At 37.0% G+C, this 23,353-nt stretch overlaps 1 protein-coding gene across 1 annotated transcript in view; it reads left to right on the top strand.

Moving 5' to 3' along the window:
• The window catches only part of ADCY2 (adenylate cyclase 2), a 215,069-nt gene that overhangs the window by 171,882 nt on the left and 19,834 nt on the right, over positions 1 to 23,353 (top strand). The window contains exons 16-19 of the mRNA XM_051798981.1: positions 5,518 to 5,655; positions 14,396 to 14,515; positions 18,831 to 19,015; positions 20,472 to 20,556. Coding sequence (XP_051654941.1) covers positions 5,518 to 5,655; positions 14,396 to 14,515; positions 18,831 to 19,015; positions 20,472 to 20,556 — 528 coding nt within the window. The remainder of the gene's footprint in view (positions 1 to 5,517; positions 5,656 to 14,395; positions 14,516 to 18,830; positions 19,016 to 20,471; positions 20,557 to 23,353) is intronic.

Genomic DNA, 23,353 nt, shown 5'->3' with positions numbered 1-23,353 from the left:
AAGTTTTTTTACATGTATTACCTGCAAGTTGATATTCGTGATGTGTTAGTACTGCAGTATGGTCACAGATCAGGGCTCCTGTTGTGTGTGACAATTTTTGAATGGTAGCATCTCACTTGGAAATCAAGAGTCGGTCAGCATAGAACGTAGCATTTCGAACTCCTTTCTCTACTTTAGTGCCCTGAGTATTGTCTTTAAAAAGTCATTCAGTTTGATTCTTCTCAAACCCGGTAGCTCTTTAAATATTTCTGAGAAATAGAAAAGCTTTGATGGGAGGGATTGAGAACATCTTACCTTAAAGTAGCATATAGCACAGTGACTGTGTATTTTAGTGACTGTAGAAAGCAGCACAGGAAGTGCTGGGACTGAACTCTGACTGCCTAAAGGCATATTTATGCAGCTCGCAGACATGTTCTTTCCTTTGAATGACACAGTTGAAGTGAACCATGTGGCCATTTTAACGCGACCCTTTGCGAAGGATATTAAACACTGCAAAGTGTGATGAAATTAAAAATGTGATACAAACTTTAGTTTTTGCTGTTATTTCTTTATTCAGTATTCTAGATTTTGTCCAGCCAGTTGCAGGGAATGTAAGTTGAGTAGACTTTTCACCTGACTGCATTCCATATGATTCAAAATGCCTGGCTTAGATTTACAGGTGCCACAATTGAGTTCAAAAGCTTGGTGTTACAGTACTCATTTTAGAAGTATTTTAATCCTTTTTATCAACATTAGGACCACTAAGAAGTATGTCAAGTAAAAGCTTGTACCTATGCAGCAAAATCCCCCTTCTCCAAGCTTAAATCCACTGTCAGCCAGTTCTTTGGGTTTGAACTTTGGTGTCTTCTTCAAGTCTGAGTGTAAACAAGCATGTGAAAAAAAATCTGAATTTTGTTTCTCTTGATTTTTTTCTTTGTAACATCAGTATTGGTAAAATACCAACTTGTATTTGAATGCAAAATGAAAAGAACAATAATAGATTGATAGAAAATGTGATTCAACAGCTTTCTGTAAATAAGAGATCTTCAGTGAAGATGTTCCAACCTCGGCTAGCATATGAAGAAATGTGACAGCTCTTGCTGTCTTTCATCTACAACATAGCTGTCACAATTAATTCTCTCACCAGTTCCTTGATCTCACTCAGAAAGACAGCATTCATTTTATTAAATGCTGAAGTAGGTTTTTGTGTGTGGAGAGACAACACAGGATACATTTTAATGTCCTGAATATTCAAAATAAGTTATTACTCATTATCATGCTAAGCTGTCATATCAGATTTAACATGTTCAGATGAAAAGGTAATCCATTAGTCACCTCTCATACTACAAATAACTATTATTTCTAGTTGGTAAATGATAAACACTGAACAATATTCTGCCAGCTCCACTTAAAATGAACACAGAATCTGATGCTACTGAGATCTGGTATCTTATCCTACTTTCGTGCTTTCAAGAAATGACTACTTTCTTCCTGTAATCTCATTCTCCATTTTATTCAGAAAATTGCCAAGGAGACATAACATTCACAACAAAAAGCACATGATGTAAGCTATTGAATCAGCAAAATAAAGCTGCATAATTCTGCCAGTGCTATTAAAAGTCTGAATTTACTGATCACCCTAACACTCCAGTTCTGCTTCCAGAGGTTCCCTGAATTTTCAGCAGTAATGAACTGCTGCAGTTGTACTACATATGGACTGGATTTGGATTGCTGAAAAGTGAAAAGAAGTTTGGCAAATCTGTTAATTCACGTAGAGATTTACTGTTCAACAGTGTATTATTTCCTGTTTTCCAAAGACTGTCTACTCAATGGCTTAAAGATTTCTAGGGTTTTGTCACAAATTTTCCTTTCAGGACCCTCATTGGCTTAACAAACTCAGTGGGCATGACAGATGTACCAAATAAACAGTAGTCTTCCCCCTCCAGAACTCAGAGCTGTGCATTTAACAGCCTGGTAAGAAAAACATTGCTGAGCTATGGTATGTTTCTGTTTGACAAGTGGAAATAACTCTCTACAACTTCATTTTTGAAGTTACCCTCTAACATCACTCAGAGCCAGCAGTATCTGTAATTTTAGCAATAGCAATTTAAAGAATGTGATATCTTTATTGATTAATGACATTGACTGAATGATATATTGTTTCCTGAAACCTGTGTTGTTCTCCAGACTTTTTCTTAGTGATAAAGTTGCCTTTCTTTTTTTCTTTAATGGTAGCAGAAAAACAGCTTTTTAAGGAAATGTAGAAAATCAGTCCAATTAGTTCCTTCTTGCTAAAATACATTAGCAAACTCCACTTTACAGAGTGACTAGCTCAGATCTTGGGTCTTTCCAAACATAAATTTCCTGCTTGACAGCCAGTTCTGTTTAAATTTTCCTAGTGGTTACACACACACTCCCCCTCACGCCCTATGGGTCTCCCCAGGGACTGATATGAGACACTTCAGCTGGTGTTACCCAGCCCTCAGGTGCCTCACATATGTGATCTCTCTCCACAGGATGGCTGGCACTTATCCTGTGCTTCTTGCCATCTAGTCCAGCATGAAGTTTTCTGGCATGCGCACACATGCAGGCTCAAAACAAACGCTGCTCTTACACAGTAGATGGTTAGGGATAGAATTTAATAACAATATGCAACAGACTCATTTAGACAAGTGTTCACCTGCTACCATTCCTTTCGCCTCCTCTCTTCTCCATTTACCTCCGTTCCTCTCTGATCCACATTTATGCCTCTGTTTCCTCTCCTGTGTCCTGTCCCTTAAACATCATGTAAGTTTTCCACATACCCACAATACCTTTAAAATACACCATAATGTTTGACACAATCCCAGGTTTCTCTCTGCTCCATTGCAAAACTAAGTATCCTGTGCCAACCCACTATCCTTTTAGGCAGAGAACATCCTTAGTCTGGAGGGAATCCTGTAAAGGAAGTTTTTTTTCGTTGAGGAGTCTTGGTAGGTTTCCCATAAGAAACCATGGCTGCAACATTCTCCTCCAATAGTCTTAGGAGCAGCAGATTCAGTGGCTTCTGTTCTTCATTGATGAGGTTACTTTGATTCCACCACCTGTCATTGTTCTTTTGATCATTACCATGTCTTTGTGTTTAATTTGATTAGCCTCTCATCAGATAACCTAAAACCAGTAGAATTCATAGTAAAATACATCTGGTTTAAACCAGATAATTTATTTTCATCATTAGCTTATTTTCTTGAAATTTCTTATCCTACAGGTTTTCCTTACACAGTATAGCTCCCTGCAACGTGATTCAGAAAGAACACAGTGAACAGCTTTATCTGTAGAATTTCTTATCCACTTTATATTCCTCATACTTCCTCAGTGTACTTGCCTAGTCTTGTCCCTAATACAGCTTAAACTATCCCAGCTACTTCTAAATTTACAAGAAAATCCCAGAACAATGTAGGTGAAATTGTAGTAAAGCTCCAGGTGAGCTACAATAAAGACAAAGCGTAATTTAGGGTACGATTTCATGACTGTTTTAATTTGCTGTAAATCTGTGCTCACTGACTTACTGGGGTTTAGGCAGACTAGACAGGTAACTGAATGATTCATTTTCACACAGATCCATTCCCTGCATCCATTGGAACACTCCCCTTCTGTAGCAAGAGCAGTAATCAAGGCTTTGTGCTTTTTACTATATTAAAGTGGGAAGGATGACAAAACTTTTCTAAAATCTACATGTGGATTTCCATTATATTGAAATTTGCTATATACTTCAGGGTGAAGAACAAAGTTTGGAAGTTTAAAAGAGCTTTTGAGTAGGAATTTTTTGCTCAAAAATACAGGTCCTTTGAGTTTACGTAATTGTGGTTTTTTAATATGAAAGAATAATGTATGTGTAAAAGCTGCCTGCATTTTACTTTTTCTTTGTCCATCCTTAAGATTCCAGTGAGTGTTTTACCCTTTCAGAAACTGAATTCAGATTCTGTACAATCCAGTATGCAAAACTCCCTATCATAAAAGGAAATTTGGATATTAGGAAGAAGTTTTTTACAGAGAGAGTAATCAGACATTGGAATGGGCTGCCCAGGGAGGTGGTGGATTCACCAGCCTTGGAGGTTTTTAAGATGAGACTGGATGTGGCACTTGGTGCCATGGTCTAGTAACCACAGCAGTGTTGGATCAAGGGTTGGACTTTATGATCTCACAGGTCTTTTCCAACCCCGTTGATTCTATGGTTCTATTCTATGAAACAATATGTAAAAAAAGTTCTGCATATATAGTGGACTTGTTCAAATAGTGTATAATTATTAGGAGGGAAATAGTTATCTGACATATGACAAAGACCTTAATGCAAAATCCATCACGTGTGTTGGGTAGTAGTGTAATTTAGCATGATGTTCCATAGCTATTGAACCTGAACTGATGGGTCAGTGCTGCAAATTAAGTCCTATGTTTGTTCATTTTTAGTGCTTGAGTTCCCATTTCTGGTGCCGGCTGTGCTTGTATCTCTGCTGATTGCTGTGGCTGGGGTGAAAAACAATATGTAAAGTGATCTCTGATAATATTAAGTAAATAGACAAAACAAGTTGAAAAAAGCAATTACTTTTGTGAGACTGTCATGTTCCTTAACTTTTCATTGCCTTTTTTACAGAGGTTTCCCTATAACTGAATTTGACATTTTGAAAGGGCACAAGATGCTTCTAGGCAACCTTATCTCTTCATTGCTAAAGTTTTGGGAAAATTAATATTTATTGGATGTGTCACAAATTGTTGTTTATTCTGTGTGAGCCTCTTGTGCCTCTAGGCACCATGCATGTGTGAATGGAGGCTTTGCAATGTGTTTTTGGAAGCAAATTAAATGAGTCAGTTTTTTATTATTAATTTTTGTCATTATGTAAGAAAAAAATTTCTATTCATTAAATAGTCTTTGCATCAAATTGTAAGTCCAGTTGTTGTGTGCTTATTTACTTTCTGGATAGTTTTAGGGAAGGTGGATTTGCTTTGCTGAGTTAATTTTTCACTTAAAATTATCAAACAAGACTTCAAACAAATGAAAGGAAAACCCAGACACTCTTCTGTTTTGTGGGCTGCCAAGGATGTGTCTATGTATATAGCCTTTATTCTCTAACAAGGACTTTGCAGAGTCATTATTTACATTTTGATGTTTCCAGAGGCCACTAAATATGACCCTTTCAATTGAGGTGAGGCAGGTCAGTTCATTTTCATGGGTTTTACTGATATTAAAGGTGATGACACTGCTCTCAACTTTATATTTGCTATTATTAGTAGTATATATAAAATGTTTAATAAGGTACTTGCAAATTATAATTATTTAACAGAATTGGTATTACGGCAGATATTTTAACTAAATTTGCCCTTAATTTTGTGTATAATCATGTTCTGTAACTCTTGTGAGACTATAATAGTTGAATATTTCTGTAGACTGTTTCAAGATTAATGCTGCCCTCAATATTGAGCCTTCTTAATTCTATTCTTTTTAATACTAATTAAATATACTAAAGCTATTTTTTTCCTCTTTTCTATACCGTTTGCACTTAGCAATGTAGCAAGAAAGCATCAACTTCATTGTTGTGGATCCTGAAATCATCTGGAATAATTGCAAACCGTCCTTGGCCAAGGATCACTCTTACATTGACAACCACTGCTATAATATTAACCATGGCTGTATTCAACATGGTAAGGGAAAAGGAGTAATTTTTCTTGGATTTTTTTTCTTTTAATATTTTTTTTGTTGTCTTTCTTCAGTATTTGTTTAGGTGTTGAATTTTTGGCCCATGGCTATGCCAGGAACCTACATGATAATGATTACCAGAGACAGAAATATAAAGCAGAGCAACAGAAAAAATACTGTGCAATGAGAGCCTCTGCATAAAGGATGCTCAGCAAGAGCTCAGAACCTGGCTAAATATGCTAAAGAAAAGTATTATTTATAATTAATAATTATATCCCAGGTTTGAATTGTGCAAGTCCCTTGATCATCTATGCATTGCTTAGAAAAACAGAGCATTGCTGAAGGAGTAAAGTATCTCCTCACAGAATGTGTAGAAGACTTGCGCGAAACAAAGTTCTGTTCAGTTTTGTGACGCTCCTCTGCTGATCCCAACATTATTGATTTCACATGCTTCTCTTTTTTTTTAAATAAGAAAAAAAATTCAAAGTTACATCAAAACTTCAAATATACTGAACTACAAATTTGTTAGGGCTTATGTCTACTTTAGTCATTTAACCTGTGCTTTTCTCTTTCAATAGGAAAAATCTAGGTAATTCTATTATTCTTTTGTAACTATAGCAAATATAGATTAGATCTGTCATTAGTTTACCTAAAGCATGAATCTTAATGATCTTGTTTGTTCTTGAGGGTGTGTTGTCTAATGAGATGAGCAGTATATGGGATCAAAAAACTTCCTTTGTTTTGTCCTGTTGGCTAGGGCTGTTTCTGTTTGTAAACCTGTGAAGGTGTTCCAGTTCAGTTCTGTATCTGCGAAATAGGAACTCCTTAATACTTATTTAGGTAATGTTTTCATTACAACATTGATGCATAGATATTAGTCATGTTTCAAGTGAGTGAGATTTGCATTTCAGTGCTTTTGAAATTGGAACTCTAGCTCTTCCTTGAGTTGCTGGTACTTTTGAGGCTGAGAAAGGACTCAGAGATTGATAATACCTACTCTGTTTTGTTTTGTTTCCCCACAACATTTGACTCTTAGTCAATCATTTTTTACTGTAAGTACTAGAGTCATCCGAGGGCTTTATGTGGGCTTTATGTGTAATGTGGGCTTTTAAATGTGAACAATTGAAAATTCTGGTAGTACCTTCTCTCCATTTTTACTGTTGAATTTTTTTAGTCTTGTTTTTGTTGGTTTTCTGATTTTTCTTTTTCCTACTTTTTTGGACGAGAGAAGATAGACTCAAAAATAATTCCATTTTCAGCATTTAAAATTTACCAAATTAATTGCCTGTGTAAGGCTGGTAGAGGAGAAACTCAAAGAAGCAATGGCTGGAAATGAGATAATGAACTCACTTTTCAGCAGTGAAAGCCATAAGCAATGGGAACAGTTATGCTGAAAAACTATTGATTCCCCATGACCTTTTGTCCTCAGCTCTAGACTATATGCTTTTTTGAATTATAACCTTCAGCCAGGCAAAAGTTATTTATATATAATGGGATAAAACCTAGAGATGGAGTAACTTGTAAAATGAGTATCAGATTAGACTTTCTCTTATATTGAATTCTATAAATGTATAAGAGGAAAAGAAAGAACCTACTTGGGTTTAAAGTATTCTTTGAGTTAGAATTCATGCATATGGTTATTTATTAAGTTAAAAAATGTAAAAGGAAATATGGTCAGCAACTGTTTTTTGCTTAGACTAAAGTTCTGCTAGTGTGTACAGCCCACTTCAAATTTGGCCTTCAACTAGTAAAAGGCATTCTAGCAAAAAAAAAGCAGCTGTTCAGTACATTATTTTTAGAAAAAGGTTTTAATTTTGTTGGCTCAAGTCCAATTTTAGGTGGACTAAATGTTATAGTGAAACCTAGTAGGCTATATTTTAGTCTTTGTGCCTTATCAGTAATGTTACAGTGTTACAAATAATCGTGTTCCATGATATTCATGAGATGATAATTTTAAGTACAATTCCCCCCTTGAAACTAAACCTTAATAGTTTGACTAGCAAAAATGACTTTAAATGTGATTGTGAAATTTGCATTTCCTTAACATTAATAGCAAATTGTGGGAGAGACTCTGAAGTATCATTATTATATCTCCAAGCAACATGTACTTAATAGCGGAGTCCATTAACTGCATATATTTCCATGAACTCTTTCAGTAGAAAAAGGCAAAATGTAGCCATTAAGATTTAATGGAGATAGAAAGCGTCTAACCATCCCACACCTAATAAATCATAATTAAGACCAAAATGTCAAATAAAACTCAGTCTGTATGGTCATGGAACACTGGAAGAGAATGGGGGTGCAATTTTACTTCAAATTAGCTGTTTCAACAGACATCTGAATCTGGTCTTTGCATCTGAGAGGTATATAGTCATGATCAGTGGAGGGAAGTTAAAAATCAGCTAATGTGACATAGGTACTTCATACTTCATAGCTGAAGGGAGAGGGTGAGCATCAGATCTGTTGCTATATAGAGAGTAGGACAAAAGTTAGTGGCTGGGGAAAACTGTTTTTGTTAAGCTGACCTTCTTTAAACCAAACATGAGAAAGTATCCTGCAGGGAACAATCCAGACATCTCAGAGAGATGATAGGACTGCATGACTCCAAAGGGTTGATACTTGGAAGCTGAATGAATGACTGCATACAATGATTGTGCCTCACCATCTTCTGGGATTCATGTGATTTCAAGAAACATGGCATGATGAAAGAATCCTGGAACAGCTCTTGGTTTCAGTGACTTCTGCATCAAATGCATGAATGGTTCTTGACACAGAAACAGGATCTTAGGGCTATACTGTCCCAGGAAGGTTCTCTGACTACCAACTTTAAGATTCAGGATCATAGAGTAGTTTGGATTGAAAAGGACCTTAAGAGGTCATTTAGTTCAAACCCCCCTGCCATGGGCATGGACATCTGTCCCCCCTGACTTTGTTTCCAGGAACGGAGCATCTACCACCTCCCTAGGAAACCTGTTCCAGTACCTCATAACCCTCATCATAAAAAAAAAATATTCCCTTATATCTAGTCTGAAACCACCCTCTTTTAGTTTGAAACCATTACCCTTTGTCCTATCACAACAGACCCTGCTAAAAAGTTTGTCCCCATCTTTCTTATAGGGCCCCATTAGGTACTGGGAGGTGCTATAAGGTTTCCCTGGAACTATCTCTTCACCAAACTGAACAACACCAACTCTCTCAACCTCTCTTAATAGGAGAGGGGCTCCAGCCCTCTGATTATCTTTGTGACCCTCCTCTGGATATTACTTGCTTTCCTGTCTTTTCATTCAGTGAATTTTTAGCAACTGGACTGTTTCCTCTTAAAGAACATGTCTTTTGAAATGTGAAGACTGACAGAGGTTTGACTATTTTTGCTCCACTGTTAATGTATGTCTGTGAACATGAGCTGCCTTAAACCATGAAAGTGTTGGCCCCCTCTAGTCACGAATATCATGTGTTTAAATAATGACAAATAATTAAGCAAGCCTACTTTAATTCTTATAGAGGAAAGTTGGTTTCTTTAATATACCATCCACTTAGTGAAGCTGACTCTTAATACAGTTGCTGACCTTTTTGATAAGCAAGGTCCTTGGCAGATATACTCTAATTATATATCCCCACAGTGCCTAGCACATTGAAGCCCCCATTTTGGAGGGTACCTAATGCACGTCTTTCAAGGACAATAAGCAGACACTGCCTAGAGATTGACCTGGCCTGGGAACTGGAAGGAGAAAGTGGAATGCGGAGCTGCAGTCACGTTATTTAAGTGGTACTTGCAGGGCCCCATCACAAATCTATTTCAGATTATAGATAGGATTTAGGAAACGTACAGAAAGCAATACAGTCTAGATACATGAGATTAGCAGGGATGCAGCAGCAGGTGAGACACTGTTCTGAAATATTTGCAGCAGTTCTGGTGTCTTTCAGGTGTGTGGGGAGAGTCTTGCTGTCACAAGACCATTTGCTCCACAGACCAACAAAGATGAAACCTTGTAAGTGAGCATCTCTTTGTATGTATCAAATACCATGGTGGTATCTGAGTCTGTAAAGGCTCAACAGGCTTCTCATCTCTCTTATCTGGTGCTGGTGAAAGCTTTGAACAAGGCAGTGGCTTGCCACTGCATATTGCCTCTACAGGGAGGGTGGGACCTGAATACATGGTGGCACAAAGGTAGTTCTGTATTTTCACTTGGCACACAAACTTTCATAAAAAATGAAATTATTGAGCAATTGAATTTGGTACATTTTGACTGTTAACAAGAGACACGCCACATGACGATGACGTGTCTCTCATATAGATGCATGAACACTTCAAAGCTAAGAAATCTTGTACAAACCCAAACTGCTCTAAAAATTCTGCTAAATGCACTACACTCTCTAGATCTTCATCATCCTTTTCCAGCTAACTGATATCTTGGCATCAGCTCTTCTTTTTTTAAAAAATGCTTAATAGTCTTGGTAGGTACTTAGCATTCCAGGCTCTCCTTAAATTCCTGCTTATGAGCTTGTGAATAGGAGAAATTATACCAGATCCTCCACAGTATTCTTGAGGTATTCATGTGGGGATATGTGGATAAAAATCCTGATTCAACTGCCAGACCAACTGGCATTTTTCAAAGGAAGCTGTGATATGCATTTGACATCCAAGTACTTTCATACCTTAGTGAGAAATATGGCTTCTTTTTTTTCCTTTTGTGAGATCTATATTAGTGTATTATGTATGTATGTTGTCTTTTGATGATTCTTGGTCAGGTAACAAGAGAGATGCACTAACTTGCTTATCCCTCTTTTTGGGGAGAGGGTCTGTTACCACATGGCTCCTATTGAAATAAATAGCAGCACAGCAGGTATTTTCATCATGTGAGGCAAAAAACTCACAACTGAGAATTGCAAATTATACAAACACAAGAAAAGAAAAAGCTGTTAGAATATGTGAAGTTAAAATGAGAATTTAATGGTAGCATGCTCAGATGTTCCCTGGAAAACATAGGTATTCATAAAAAATACTGCTTTCATTTGAGTCATTTGAGTAGGTGTGACTGCTTAGTAGGACTGAATTGATTTTTATAAAAAATACTATGTTGAAGAACAATATATATCTTCAAAGCTTCATAGCACATGTAGATAAGTGATGAGAGACAAGAAAGATAAGTACAAACACATCATTCAGAATAAGTGTTGTTTAGCTCATGGGAGGTGACGACGTTTCCATATCCTTTTTTTCCCTTTTTATATTTATTCAAGTATTCATAGATACACCATATTTCATCCAGTGTTCTGTGTATACAGGTAACATTTATAGGTCAGAAATGCCCTGTATAAAGTTCAAAACCAAAATACTTTAATATAAATTAATATATATAAAAATATATATGTACCATATATGTTTATATAATATAATTGCATTTGAGTTCTTTGTGTTATATAATTTTTTGCTCTGTAGACATGCATAGGGTGGGATTCTAAAACTAAATAGTTATTTCATGTTTACAGAAAAAGTATATGCACTGTTAGTGGGTGACCCTTGGCAAATGCCCTTGTTGACAATAGCTGTTAAATACTTGGAGGCAAGCAGGGGATTAAATGCTTAAAGCTGTCTGCAAGGCCTTTGCCCAAAATTGTTCCTGTTAAAGAGGAAGGGTGGCCTGAGCTGACTTAAAAAATAACCTCAGAAAGAATTCTGAAGTAAAGAAGGAAATTGTGGGAGAAGAAGTACAAAAGAAACACAGAAATGTGTAACAGGAGATAGAGCTATGAGTGGAAACAGCTGACTGTCGAAACCTGGTTTAAGAAGAATCAAATCACCCCTCTGCCATCACACCTCTGCCCCAGTCAGCAAGAGCAGCCTCCCTGTCAGATACTGTGGGCTGCCTGCTCTGTACCTGACAGACAACAATGCTGGCTGTGACAAGCAGGGACTCACACCTCAGGTTTGTCTGTGCACAGGAACTCACAGGGTGCTCTGTCTCTAGCATGTGCCTTAACAGTTTGTAGGGAGTTGCACAAGTGCACATGAAACTAGAGCACCCACATCTCCTTACAGGGGAGTGTGCAGATAGGGTAACCTATCTGCATTCCCAGAAGAGTGTGTGTGTTTCCACGCATCCTGTGAGAAGAGGCAGATGTGCATATAATCATGCATGTACGAGCCATTAGAGCTCTTTGAGATCAGTTATAGAAAGGTGTTCCAAAATCTGTAGGTGTTTATTAAGATTTTGTAGAGCCTGCTTTCATGGTTGATCTGTTGTGTTACTGATACTGATCCTGGCTGTATAGTTCACTGACTGCGGGTTAATTATGTGTAGTTTCACATATATAGTCAGAGGAGTATGCTAGTGAAGGAACACAACCTGAAGGTGCAAGTGTACTAAGTATTGGTAGTAGGTGGCATTTTGATAACCTTTGCAAGTCCACAACCTTGGACTTGTGTTGAAGGGGTGTTAACAGATAATGGTTTTAAGCTCTTCTAAGTGCCACAAAACATATCGAAGGGCACTCACCAGTTATGGTGGCATGGGAGATTGGATAGTCTCTAAAAAGATAAAGTTGCTGTGCATGTAGTCCAGTGCTGCGACTGTTACCAAGGGGGATTGTGGGGTCTCTATCCTTGGAAGTTTTCAAGACTTGGCTGCACAGAGCAGTGGCTGACCAGCTCTAGTGTTAGTAAATCAACAAAGCATTTTGATCGTATTTGGTTGATCTGTGCTGAAACTGTGCTGATTTTCTCTGTAATAGTAGGTAAAGCCAGAGATGGGGAAAGAATTTAGAGATGGGTCACACACTGACTACCTGCAGAGAACAGCACATGAGAGAGAGGCAACCTGTGGAGCTCTGCTGTGGTCTACTATGGTCTAATATGGTCAACCCAGTGTGGATTTTCATATTTAGTATGTAAGAGGGACTGTGAAATTTACTAATGAAATTAAGGTGACAGTCAGTGTCTGTGAGGGAAGGCTTGGGATTTCAGAAAGGAAGAAGTCAGCTGAAGATTTGAGTAAAAGAACTAGAATTAAATTTCATAGTGCAGAGCTCAAGATTATGGTTGGGTTGACAGAGTAGTGTCAAGAATTTCTGATACATGTTGGAAACTCATCAGATAGAGATGTGATGAGTGCAGGATTTTAATTAATTATGTGGGTTTAATGTCAACTCAACTGAATCACAATAACCATCCATGTGGCTGCTCTTAACTCACGATAAGTACAAACTGCATTTGCCTTAGAGAGTCCCAATGAAGGAAAGCTACCTCACATTTGCTGAGCATGATGTTAGTGGCTGGGGTGATGTCAATGTACAGCAATGTATTAAAACAGCTATAGCTTCATGATCTGTCTGAGCCCTAGTTGCATGAGGTACAGTGAGCTATTAAGGTTTTGCAGCTGTGAGCAAAGGAGCATAATTTTACATGTACAGGTTCAATTTATGTATTCAATTTATTCAATATATGTAAATATCTCAAAGGTAGGTGCTAAAAGGATGGTGCCAGACTCTTTTCAGTGGTGCCCAGCAACAGGATAAGGAGCAATGGCCATAAACTAAAATGCAAGAAATTGCACTTCAACACAAGGAAGAACTTCTTGATGTTGAGGGTGGCAGAGCACTAGAACAGGCTGCCCGGGGAGGTCATGAAATCTCCCTCACTGGAGACATTCCAAACCCACCTGAACATGTTGCTGTGTAACTTGCTCTAGGTGACCCTGCCTTGGCAGGGGGGTTGGACTAGGTGATCTCCAGAGGTCCTTTCCAACCCTAACTATTCTGTGATTCTATGATTCTAGGATGTATGAAAACATTTTCTGCAGAATTAGCACTAGTGCTACTGCATGACTCACTGATAAAATCTGGGAAGTGTGTTTGCAGTTTTGGTCACCCAGAAGATGGAATTGAAAGAGGTGTGTACAGAGTGGGACTACTAGAACAGTTAGGGAAATGAAGAGCTTGTTTTCAGGAAAGAAACTAGAAAAACATAGATTGATGAATATAATGAAGACTGAGATGGCATTAAGTATTAGGAATGTAAATACTAGGGAGAGAAAGGAGCTATCTGAAAGCTAAAGGATGAGATTATTACAAGAAGAAAAACATGCGAACTGGCCATGAATAGTGGTTAAATGTAGAAAGAACTTAAATGTTGAGATTCAAACTACTGGTATTAATGTAGTCACCAAAATCTAAATCATTAAGAAAGCACTGGATCACTACATCAAGGGAGTCTGTATGATGATGATTTCCCATGTGGTAACTGACTGAATTTGATGACCCGGGAGATACTGGATCCTCTTTTCTGTTTCAATGACATTAGTTCCAATATTATTACCAACATTATTATGTTATTACATCTGCATAAACCAACTTCAATTAATACTTCTCATTCTTTCTTTAGTTCTTCCTATGTTTAAATAGGACGTTCAATTGAGGTAAACCAAGGAATTATTCATATTGAATTTATTTCATCATTGTCTCTTATGTGTGTGAGCTTCTGATATATATGAAAGTAATGTAACAAAGAGCCTTTTGTCTTTTATTCAAATGGAAAGTGTCAGATGAAGGTTAACAAAGTTTTTTTTCTTTGAGGATGCTTGAACAAGTAATCGTGTGATGTCATTTCCCCTTCACTATTTAAGTTTTCAGTGAAATACCAAAGTTGAATGGTTACTGGCAAGGCTTTCTCTACTTCTCCATTTCTATTCTCTATTTTGACCTTAAGCAGCTGTCAAGCTAATGGATTGTATGTTGGTTTTTTTCTAGTTTTTCCTGGATAGTGCTGTGATAGTTTTTCCCTCAGTTCTTAATTCATCAAATGCAAGTTTTCCTAATTCAAGTAATCATACACGGTGGTGTATACAAAACAACTGTTTTTTCCTACCGGTAAGTTCATTTTACATTTCTTTGTTTGTTTACAACAATTACACTAAATTGACTGTTACCAGATCTGCTTGAAGTTAAACACCCACCAGTTTTTAAGACTGCTGTAAAAGATTGATTTTTTTTTTTCAGTCACCTGCAACTGCATTCAAAGTAAGTGGGAAGTTAAAGGAGGTTGGTACTTCTAAAAATAGAGGTTTTAATGAATGTCAGATTAAAAATGCAGGAAACAGCATGATAACTAGGAAGTATAGCTCACCCATGTCAACGCTTTACAAGATATCAGGATAACACACAGCGTCTGCAAAGCACTGAAAGTCAGGTTGATCTGCAGACAGGTTTCACAAGGACCAGTGGCTGACCTGAAAAGATTCACCATTTTCATCATTGACAGTAAGTGTGAAATCTGTGATTGTCACACTTCTGTCATTGCATATTTGATTAAGAGGTGGGGTAAGAGGGATGAAAATAAAACACTCATATAAACCACTATATAAACTGCTTATAAGATCTGAACTGATCTGTAGAAGATGTCTTAATGTGAACAAAAGCATAACAGCACATGCAAGACCAGGTTGGGGAAGACATTGCTGCAAAAAATGGGAACTATTTCCTAGAGAGCTGTTATTCTTAAAAGGATCGCAAAAGACCTGCAGTTGAACATAACAAGCTGTATATTGCGTCAAAATAGGTCAACAGTCTTTGGATGAATAAGCTGGTGTCAGCAAGAGGAGAAGGGAGATTATTGTATCTCTATGGTGAAATAATGAGACCATTACCAAAATGGTATATGCTGATTTCCACAAAGTGTATTTTAAATGGAACAGCTATTCACTAGGTCAAACAAAACAATCCCGGGCACACAAAAAAGCAAGATGTTGATATTAACTATGTATAGAACTCTCCTGGATAAAAAGCAGTAACTGCAGCACTTACAGATTTTCATCATCTCCCTGGTAAAGTTACAGAGGAAGATTAGTTTCTGTTTCTTATTTTCAGCTTTAGCTAACTTTATGCCGCCAGGTATGGATAGGTGCTTATGTTTAGTTTTGGTCTGACATCAAGTAATCCTGTTGACAAAGAAATTATGCAGTCCTTCTCCCATCCTCTGCATGTGTTCACACTCACAAGCACATAGAAATAAATTTTTCCAGTGCTTATTTATATTTGTTTGTTTCTTTAGTTATCAGGTTTTCTAGTCATCTTCTTTTGTATTTCTTGTTATAGTTTTGAGGCATTTGAAAGGCATTTTGTTTTCTTTTTTACCAGTAAGTTTTCCAACAAACATCTGAAGGATATAATTTTCATAAATTATACTTACTGCTAAGATTCAATCTGCTGTTTCTTTGTTCATTTGTTTTCCCGTGTATAACTAAGATGTTTGTCAGCTTGTGATTGGCACATTTCTAGCAAGTAATGGTTTATATTGTCTTTAAGTATTAGAGCACAATCTTTCATCTAAGAAACTTTTGATAAACTGGCACCAAAAAATTACATTCAAATTTCACTTCTGACAATAGTAAATGAAAAATTTAGGTTAGCCAAAATTTTTAAAAACTTTAAAACATCTCTCAAATACACATTGTTTTCATCCTCACACACTGCATAACTTCTAGCTTGAAAAAGCTGTAAATTCCTTTTTAGTTACCACTTTTGATATTAATTTTTTTTAATCTGAAAATAAAATTCCTCTGTCTTCACTGAATGAGGTATTGAATACTTAAGCTGACAAATGTTTGTTTCCTTAAATTAAAAATTCAATATTTTGAGTCTGTGTGTTAGGTATAAGCTTTATTCTTGTCAATAAACTTTGTGTGATTTATGATAGTGGACCTGACAGATCTATTGACTATGTTATTTAAAATGAGCAAATAAGAGGTTTGGGAATTGTTTTAGTGCCAATTGAAATAAGTTCATTTTAAAGCAAAGTAATTGATTCTCTTCCTCTTTCATCTCTGAAAATAACTTTTTTGACTTGTATTGCTTGCTTTTTTAAAGACTTAGCAAAGATTCCACAGTAAGTTATAGGGACATTTTTGTGTTTAGGTTTGTGTAGTTTTGCTATGATGCTTCTGTAGTTTCTATGTAATAGAGGTTGAACCTTTCAAGATATACATATCTATTCCTGTAACAAAATACAGTCTGGTCTCAATGCTACCATCTCCACATGTTAAATAAATAAAAGTTATAATGTCTGTTCTCAAGTTTTTCTCTATAGACATGAGTGTAGAATCCCTTCTTATTTCAGTAAAGATCTTTATACCCACAGAACTGCTGTAGGTGTTAAATTTTAAGAGACCAAATGCACTGGGCTGGATCCTAAGGGTGCAAGGCACCAGGCCTGTGATCTCAGTAAGAAAGACACTCAGACTCTGTAAGGTATAGATTAAAATACCCTTTATTTGAGCTAGCACAAGAGGGAAAAACAGGATAGATGGAGTTACACCCCTTCAGATGCTGAGAACCCTGAATTGTACAACATGAGATGCAGATTCTGCCTGTGGAGAGGTTACCCAGTACTTCTCTCTTTTGAGCTATTAGAGGATTTTCTTAAAAGGAAACATTTCTATTCACTGTTTCTGCCCTGAGACAAAAGTGACATCCATGAGAACTTCCTGATGCACTATTAGACAAAGCTGAGGCCACAGAGGTGGCACCACTGCTGCTACAGAATGGGAACTGCCTGCAGGCTCCGTGGTTGTGATAAGTTGGCTGAGCTGGCTAAGATTATCCTGCAGCCAAGGGACATGCTAAGCAGACTATGGGCCTGCACCCACTCAGCCTCACTGCTATGTGTATTGCCAGCTCTACAGATCTGCTTGTTGCTTAGTGAAATATTGCATTGCAATACACAGTATAACAGTCTGCATTCTTGAATGTGTGGCTGTACCACGCTTCTCTATTCCATCAACCCTTGGCTGGAATTTTAGCTGAAATTTTCAATCTGTTCTATGTATTCCTGTGGAACACTGTCAGAGATTGTTCCACTTGAAAGTTTCTTGGTCTTTGTCAAACAGCATCCAGTTGTGGGTTCAAGACTGCCTTCCCTTGTTTCTTTTTGGAAAACTGAATGCCTTACAGAGTCAGAAATGGATGCTGCTACTTTTACGCAGCACTGAAATTAGAGTGTGACCTCCTGTGAATTGCAGCCATCAGAGTAGTTTTATTTTTGGTGATTCTGAACAATAGTTCTATCTATTTCTTATTTCAACCAGATCTTCAATCAAATTGCAGTAACAGGAGAGATTGAGATGGCAGATCAATTCTGTCTGATGAGTGCCGTGAAAATTATTCTTCTTAGTGATCCTCCAAAATTAATGATTCGGGTTGTCAAAAGTAGTGCCATCAACAAGTCAACAGCAGTCTGAAAGTAACATGTCTAGAAATAGAATGCTTTGTAGTTTCAGAAAAGAAACTTCCTTACAAAGTGCAGGACTGTAATTTTCAGCAAGCATTTTTGGCAAAGGTGTTTCATATTACAGATTAAGATAATGATTCTAGTGATGATGTATTATTCCTTTTTTCCAGAAGGCATCCAGAGAAAATATTTTTCCAAGAATTTAACTTCAACCATATGTATTTTATATATATATATATATGACAAAAAAGAAAAGGCTTTTTTTTAGCAATTGAATGTGTTCTTATATAGTCATAACTCAAGAGGATTTGACAGAAGGGTTTTTATAATATGCATAGACCTTGTTAATAACTTTGTATTTTTCCTACCCTGGCTATATTTCTAGAGTTTGTAAAATTGCACATCTATGAGGTTCATAACAACTGTGTGTTGCATCAGTTTATAATTACTGAAAATATAGGCAATGGAATTGTTATTTTCAGATCTTTAGACATTTTGCCTTGACCCCTGTGCTAACAATACATACAGGGTAATTGCTGGACTCAAGCATGAGTGAAAACTCTACAGTGGCACAGGAATAAATCTTTTGTGAGTCTGCTGGCAGTAGACTCCTACATTAGATTTCAACACCAACAGTGATGTCCCATGAATACAGATGAGTAAATCAAAAGTGTCACAGAGTGAAAATTAGGGAGTATAAATTAGGAGCGTAATCTGGATTCTTCTGAGCTTTCAGTTAATTGAAGCCTAATAAAAAAAATGGGTCTCTTTCATGAAATACCAGCATCTGATTGTTATTGGCTGTCTGACACACCATAGTGTCCCAGATTGTGATAGATTGCATGCTTCAGTGGTTAGTCAATAACTTGGTTTTTAAACCAGCCTGAGCATTCTATTATGCATGATTTCCTACTCAAGAGCCAAATTCTAAATACTTTCCATTTGATTTTTCTTTGCCAGTATTTTATATACAGCTGCATATTAGGGCTCATTTCCTGTTCTGTTTTCCTGAGGATAAATTATGAGTTGAAAATGGTAATAATGTTGATTGCATTGGTGGGCTACAATGTTATCCTTCTGCACACTCATGGGCCCATGCTGGATGACTACAGCAAATTTATGTATGCAATGGCACCTCTTAGAAGGTAGGTGGATAACTCCAGTCATTCTGAAATTAAGTACTACCTTTGGCACTTCTTATATCGTGAAGCAGATTCTTTTTTTCTCTGTGTTTGGCTAAGTAATCTATGAGTCAAAATTTAAAATCATTGTCATGCTGCAGTTAGTATATGATTTAGTGTCACACCTCAGAGCATTAGAATAAAAGAAATAAGTCTGGATAAGGCATTTAAAGCAAATACTGTAGGCAGTAGAGTATGGTTTAATATTAATTTTTTATAATAAAGGACATTACAAAGAAGTCGTCATCAAGGTTGTTAGGGCCTCAGACTGTACATCATTAAGACTGCTAAAGCATATTTGCTGGAAGCCAAATAAAATCAACCTCCTCAGAACTAGTACATAGTCTAAATCTTTAAAAATGCAGTCTGAGCTATTGAAAAAATTAGTAGACCAACAGTTTTTCTTTTTTCTTATTTTGCTATACTTGTGAATTTGTATGTTAAGTTTCCATGAGACTGCTGTAACACCTTTGTTACAGGTGATAATATATAAGACCAAACTTATGACTCCCAATTCCAACTATCATAAAATAATTTTTGGACACATGTATTTTCTACCTCATTTTCAAGGCAAAGAGGTGATTCTTTTCTGTGTAGGCTGAGTGTGTGGCATATGCCACACCAGAGAGTCTGAATATTCAGAGTAGAGTTTCGGTATAATTTTTCCTGTGCTATAGCATTCATGGAAAAGGATCTGAATTTAAAAAAAAAAAAACCAAAGTGGTTTTCTTTGCACTTAAATCTAAAAGATTAAATGAACAAACCCAGGTCTCTGTTTTCATTGCATTAGTGGAAAGGATATCTGTGGGATGGTATGGAGAACCATGGGATGGTATAGATTGAGCAGTTTTGATTTTGCCAGTCAAGCTCTCTGTTGGTATTTTCCTTCCTAAATTTCTCACCGAGGTTCTTCTTTCAGTGGCCTCGGAGGAGAGCTTTAGGGTCTTTTGCCAAAGTAGAGTTTTTAATAAACTCTGTACAATATCTACTTTCTGCCTCCTGTAATTCTCAGGTGAAAAGGTATCTTGGGAATTAGGTGCTTTGGTTTCTGTTTCTCCATATTCATTGGATATGGTCAAGCTCTCTATTATGGTAATAGTGTTGTTGCATTAAAAATCTCTTTTTATTCTGCCTGTATAGAATAAGCCACAATTCTCTCCATTTGTAAGCAAACAAGGATATTGTTTTTAGTAAATCCTCATCTTATTATTGGACTTCAAAATGTAGGCATGTTTGCACAGAATGTAGTAGAAGTAATTCAAGCTACATAATACACGTAATGACGTTTCATCAAGTAATAAAGCATATAATATTTAAATGCTCTTAGTTTGCATGCCAGCAAGTAGTATAAATTGTGGTCTTATTTAAATATTGGTTTAATTTTTGAGCAGCCTGCTTTACTTCTGTTTTTATTTTGTAGGCCAGGAATACTGAAAGACCTGAAGACAATGGGCTCAATTTCCTTGTTCATATTCTTTATCACGTTACTGGTTTTGGGTAGACAGGTAAGATGCATGATTCTCTTCCTGTGCATCAGTGGACACAGTGCCAGCTGCCACATGCAGCCTGTCACCTTCCCAAAGAAACGCCTTTATTCCGTTCTGTCCCATACCCTTTCAAAGGAGTGTCAGAAGCATCTATAAAGCTATTTTATTTATTACCTTCCAATTTGTCCTCAGAACTCACCAGTAACTGTCATTGAGACATTATGCTGATAGTGTACTGTGACTATTGCTTGTCACTCTGACCGATATTGTCTTGTAGCTTCCTGGTTTGCTCCCATCTGTCTGCATCCATCTGCTGTCTCCCATAGTTGCTTAATTACAAGCTATTTTCTTCACAGTTATTGCAATTTGATGTAGACACAGAAACAATGTAGCATGCACACATAAGTGTACCACATGCTGAGGCCATGGTTGCACTAAAACTGTGACCCAACAGGAAACTACTCTTTTTGTTACCCAGTTGTGCTTTTTCAGAACAAATCTGATGTCAGTGGTCTTACCTGTACTAAGCTGAGGAAAGACACAAGGGCAGTTCTTTCTCTAAATACTCAGACCTGTCCATGATTGTCGTGGGTAGGAGTGGAAGGCTTAGACAAAGTTATTAAAAAGCAAAGCCTTACCAGTGAGTCTTGAGATACATAAAGAACTCCCTTGCTTTCTAAACCTCTTCTCAGAGAGGAGTCTAGGTGCAGCTAAACCCAGTCTTAGCCTTGGATTATATTAATTGTTTAAATTTAAGGAATTATAGATCTATGATTGAAAAACTTTTGTCCTGCAGGTTTTAATGATTGGCAAAATGAGAATATTTATATAAAATAAATAATTTATTTTATACAAATGATCAGACAAAAGATTTTAACCAGAACTATTTACTACACAATATAAACACTAAAAATCTATTTATAGAGTATAATATAGCATAAAGTAGTATAGTGCACTATAACAAAGCAATTATTGAAGCAGCTATATTAAAACTAGCAAAAAGAAATAATTATTAAGTAGAGATCTGATGTAACTCACCCATACCAGTGCTCATGGGGAGATCTCTTTCTCTCAACCTCGAGGAGTATCCTTGTGGGGCGTCCCCAGCCCAAGGGAGAGATCTCCACACATACACGCCAAGAAGGGTTATGTCAGAAGAACCTGACTGCATGAGAGGGGACTGGACTTTTATAGTATGAAGTGATTGACTGCTAGTCACACCTTTACAGACCAGCTATCAGCTTATCTGTCAAATCAGATTTCAAAAAGCAGGGTGTGTATTCAAAGTTTGATGAAACAGGGTGGTTTTAGCATAATTAACACCAAGACAACACCCTGGCTCCAGCAGTTGATCTTGCATGATAGCTTGATTGATAGCTTGGTTGATTTTAGGTCTTGTCAGGGTGGGTTTATCTTGCCACAATGATCCATGGCTAAAAGCTGCAATTCCAGCCCATTGTGGCAAAAGGATACAGTGCACAAGACAGGACTCTGAGATGGAAGAGACAATCCATGAAAGATCTCATGAACAGCCTATCCCAGACTGTTCATAAATCACTAATTTACATTACAATTCCTCGAAATGTAATGGCTGTCATTTAAATTGCCATGCAGGCCCTGCAGGTTGTTATGCAAAAATTTGTTATCTGGCAGCTTCTACAGTATTTGCTGTAGTGAGGAACATCCTTCTGGAGTTAGAAATAACATTCTTCATCTGTCTTGCTGCTAGCACAGCATTAGACTTTGCTCATTTGGTGATGGTAACAGAGAGTGGGGCTGGAGCACAGCTACTTCCACTCGGAAAGAGGAAAAAGTGCTTCTTTGCACCAGTTGAGAATCTTTAGTCCCTGTCAACCAAAGTGTCAGATGGAGATGGTGGGCACAACACCAAAAAAAAAAAAAAAAAAAAGGAGAGACAGGCTATCTTCATCACTGGAAAGGAGAGATTTCTTTGTGGGTTTGGGCACATCAAGAAGAAAGTTTGTTTTGCATACAACTACAAGTGTTCTCTGTCATGGCAACTGAGAAATGATCTTGTAATGGAAAAAGTCTTCATTTTCAGAGCTGTAGGTTCAGAATCCTTGTCATGATACCACTTATTTGTAACTCATCAGTGTTTAGCCTTTGATTTTTCCTACTGATTTATTCTCCCTTAAAGGAGAAAAAACCCTGTGTTTTCAAACACTCTCAAGGAAAGTCTAAATATTACAAGAAAATATTATGGACTAATTTTAATACATACCTGGAGTGAGATCTGCCATTTTAAGTTACTGTTGGTGTACTAATTGGTAACAAATGCTTGGAAAATGAAAAGGGGAGGAAATCAACCTGTGTAGAGTGATCCTTCCAGAACATATACTTCCCACCTTCTCTCTGTTGGCATTCCTGTGGCAGTGTTTAACAGCTATTGGCTGCTCTGCTTTCTGTTTCATTGTCTGATCCCTTTTTAACCGATTTTATCTTCCTGATCTTCCCAACACTGATAATGAACTTCACAGTTTGATAAAAAGTCATGTGACAGTGTCTGTCTTTCTGTTTTTGAACTTTCTGTTTGCTACTTTCTCTGAGTGGCACTTACAGGACACTTTTGAGCCATATTGGCAGTGTAGGCAAAGGGAAATTCTTCTTTACTCATCTTCCACAGAGAGTAATATACAAGTAATTTCTCTGTTATTGCATTTTTCTACTTTGCAGATATTATGTCTTTTCTTTTGATATCTGCTTTTTTTAAAAAATGCTAAGGATAATAGCCACTGATGAAAAGGGTGGCCTTTACATTTCCCTTAAGCTGCCACTGTCTCCAGAGTGAGTAACC

Source organism: Manacus candei, unplaced genomic scaffold, assembly GCF_025592945.1.
Source record: "Manacus candei isolate 608988 ecotype Guabito, Panama unplaced genomic scaffold, ASM2559294v1 h1tg000049l, whole genome shotgun sequence".
NCBI classification, from domain to species: Eukaryota; Metazoa; Chordata; class Aves; order Passeriformes; family Pipridae; genus Manacus; species Manacus candei.
Note: the sequence above shows the minus strand (reverse complement) of the source record. Positions and strands in the feature narration are given on the sequence as shown.